Below are 2,218 nucleotides of genomic sequence, written 5' to 3'. Positions count from 1 at the left end.
GGTTCTAGTCATATTGAGAATGGTACGATTCTTCCTTTCTGCAATCCCGTTTTGCTGTGGTGTGTAAGCAGTATTAAACTGATGCTTTATTCCTTGTTCCTTGCAATACTTGTCAAATTCTTTTGAGGTGTATTCACCACCTCGGTCTGAGCGGAGAGTTACAAGCTTGTGACCACTTTGATTTTCAACAAGGGCTTTAAAGTTGTTGAATACAGTAAAGGCAGCTGACTTTTCATTAAGAAAATAAACCCAAAGTTTTTTGCTAAAGTCATCAATAAAGGTAATAAAGTATCTATTACCTCCTAATGACATGGGCTCTATTGGTCCACATATGTCAGTATGAACCAACTGCAATGGTGACGATGCTCTCCAAGATTTGCCACTAGGAAAAGGAAGTCGTGCCTGTTGCCAAGTATGCATTCTTCACAAACATTACTCGATGGCTTTATCATTAGTAATCCATGCACCATGCCAAATGCAGATAGTAGCTTTAGGCCGCTGAAATGTAGATGACCAAACCGAAGATGCCACTTCCATGACTCACTTTCCTTGAGTCCATAGAAGCACTTCTCAGATTTTTGTTAAGATGTAACGGGAACATGCGGTTATTAGCCATTGGAACATGAGCCACACTACCTCCATGTGTATCTCTCAAAATGAGAGTGTAGTTCTCCATATGTATGGTGTACCCCTTCTCGAGCAGCTGCCCAATGCTAAGAATATTGCTTTTCATATTAGGCACATAATATACATCAGAAATGTACCCTTTCTTACCATCATTTTGACAAATTTTTATCTTCCCTTTGCCTTCAACTGATAGTTTGGAGGAGTCCCTCAAGTTCACATTTCCGTGAACTCCTTCTGTGAGTTCTATGAAAAGATCTTTCTTCCCACACATGTGATTACTTGCGCCAGAATCGAGGTACCAAACCTCATCTATTAAATTTGAATCATCATGAGCGAGAAGTAAAATAGAATCACTACGAACCTCATTTATTGCTTCTGCAACATTGGCTTGTTCATTATCTTTGTGCCAACAATCCGAGGCATAGTGTCCAAACTTCTTGCAGTTGTAGCATTGGATATTCTTGGAGTTTCCACGTCCATATGTGGATCTTCCTCTTCCTCAGTAGCCTCCTCGTCCCCGACCTTTGAAGCTTTGAGTCTCCTGCTGACTTTGACGTGGCTGTTGAGAAATACCACGCCCCCAGCCTCTACCACGACCACGGTTGGAGCTAAATTTGCCTTGATCATTTAGAGTCAATTTTGACTCTAGTGCTTGTTCTAATACACCAGAATTAGCATTCTTCTGCATCCTTTGCTCATGTACTTGTAATGAACCCAACAACTCCTCAATTGTAAGATTCTCCAAGTCCTTAGACTCTTCGATAGCTACAACTACATGCTCAAATTTAGAGGAAATGGATCGAAGTACCTTTTCTACGGCTCGGATGCCATCGAGCTTTTCATTGTTTCTTTTTAAACCATTCACAATTACCAACAATCGTGAAAAATAATCGGACACCGATTCTCCATCCTTCATATGAAGAGCCTCGAATTCGCCTTATAATGTTTGGAGATGGACCTGTCTCACCCGTTCATCTCCTTTGAAGATGGAAGCTAGAATCTCCCATGCTTGTTTACTTGTCGTTGCTTCAGCAACTTTCTCGAAGGTAGGCTCGTCCAACCCTTGATAGAGTAAAAACAAGACATTTTTATCCTTTTTCCTCTGCTCCTTAAGAGCCTTCTTCTCATTAGCTGTGTATTCAGCTTCTTCCTCCTCGGTGGGTTCCGTAAATCCATCAGTTATGACTTCCCACAAATCTTGAAACCCAAACAAGGCTCTCATTTGGATAGACCACGACCCATAGTTATCTTTTGATAATCTAGGGATTTGTTGCTGGACCACGTTGGAACCCATTTCTAGAATGGATGAAAATGGGAATTGGCGGAACGTACAGGGCTCTGATACCAATTTGAAAGACAAACTAGTTGACTAACTAGTTACCTTTCTATCTCTCTTTCACTCTTCCTCTCTTTTATTACTAGAAGACAAAATAAGACTTAGAGAAGAGTAGAGAAAAGAGATAAGAGTAGAGGAAATATTCTTCACTTTTTCTTATATTTCAAAACACCTTACAAAGCCCATATATATAGGCATACAAAACACAAACGACTAAAGCTTTTTTTTACTTCTTCTTTATTACAATAACTTAAC

At 40.0% G+C, this 2,218-nt stretch overlaps 1 protein-coding gene across 1 annotated transcript; it reads right to left on the bottom strand.

The window, feature by feature from the left end:
• Positions 1-490: 490 nt before the first annotated feature.
• LOC133863321 (uncharacterized) lies at positions 491-1,921 on the bottom strand. Its single transcript, XM_062299268.1, has 3 exons — positions 1,595-1,921; positions 1,150-1,462; positions 491-1,026 (listed from the first exon to the last, which is right to left on the bottom strand). The coding sequence occupies exons 1-3, from the start codon at positions 1,919-1,921 to the stop codon at positions 491-493; spliced, it is 1,176 nt and encodes a 391-aa protein (XP_062155252.1).
• Positions 1,922-2,218: the final 297 nt, after the last annotated feature.

The sequence above is a fragment of the Alnus glutinosa genome, chromosome 3 (assembly GCF_958979055.1).
Source record: "Alnus glutinosa chromosome 3, dhAlnGlut1.1, whole genome shotgun sequence".
NCBI lineage: Eukaryota > Viridiplantae > Streptophyta > Magnoliopsida > Fagales > Betulaceae > Alnus > Alnus glutinosa.
The sequence above is the reverse complement of the archived record's forward strand: the minus strand, read 5'-3'. Positions and strand labels throughout refer to the sequence as shown.

Excerpts from the sequence above, each read along its gene's own strand:
- LOC133863321 (XM_062299268.1), bottom strand. The coding sequence starts at position 1,921 with ATGGGTTCCAACGTGGTCCAGCAACAAATCCCTAGATTATCAAAAGAT. Across the intron at positions 1,463-1,594 it reads TCTTCAAAGGAGATGAACGG|CTCGATGGCATCCGAGCCGT; the intron begins GTGAGACAGGTC and ends AACAATGAAAAG. Across the intron at positions 1,027-1,149 it reads GGAGACTCAAAGCTTCAAAG|ATAATGAACAAGCCAATGTT; the intron begins GTCGGGGACGAG and ends GTTGGCACAAAG.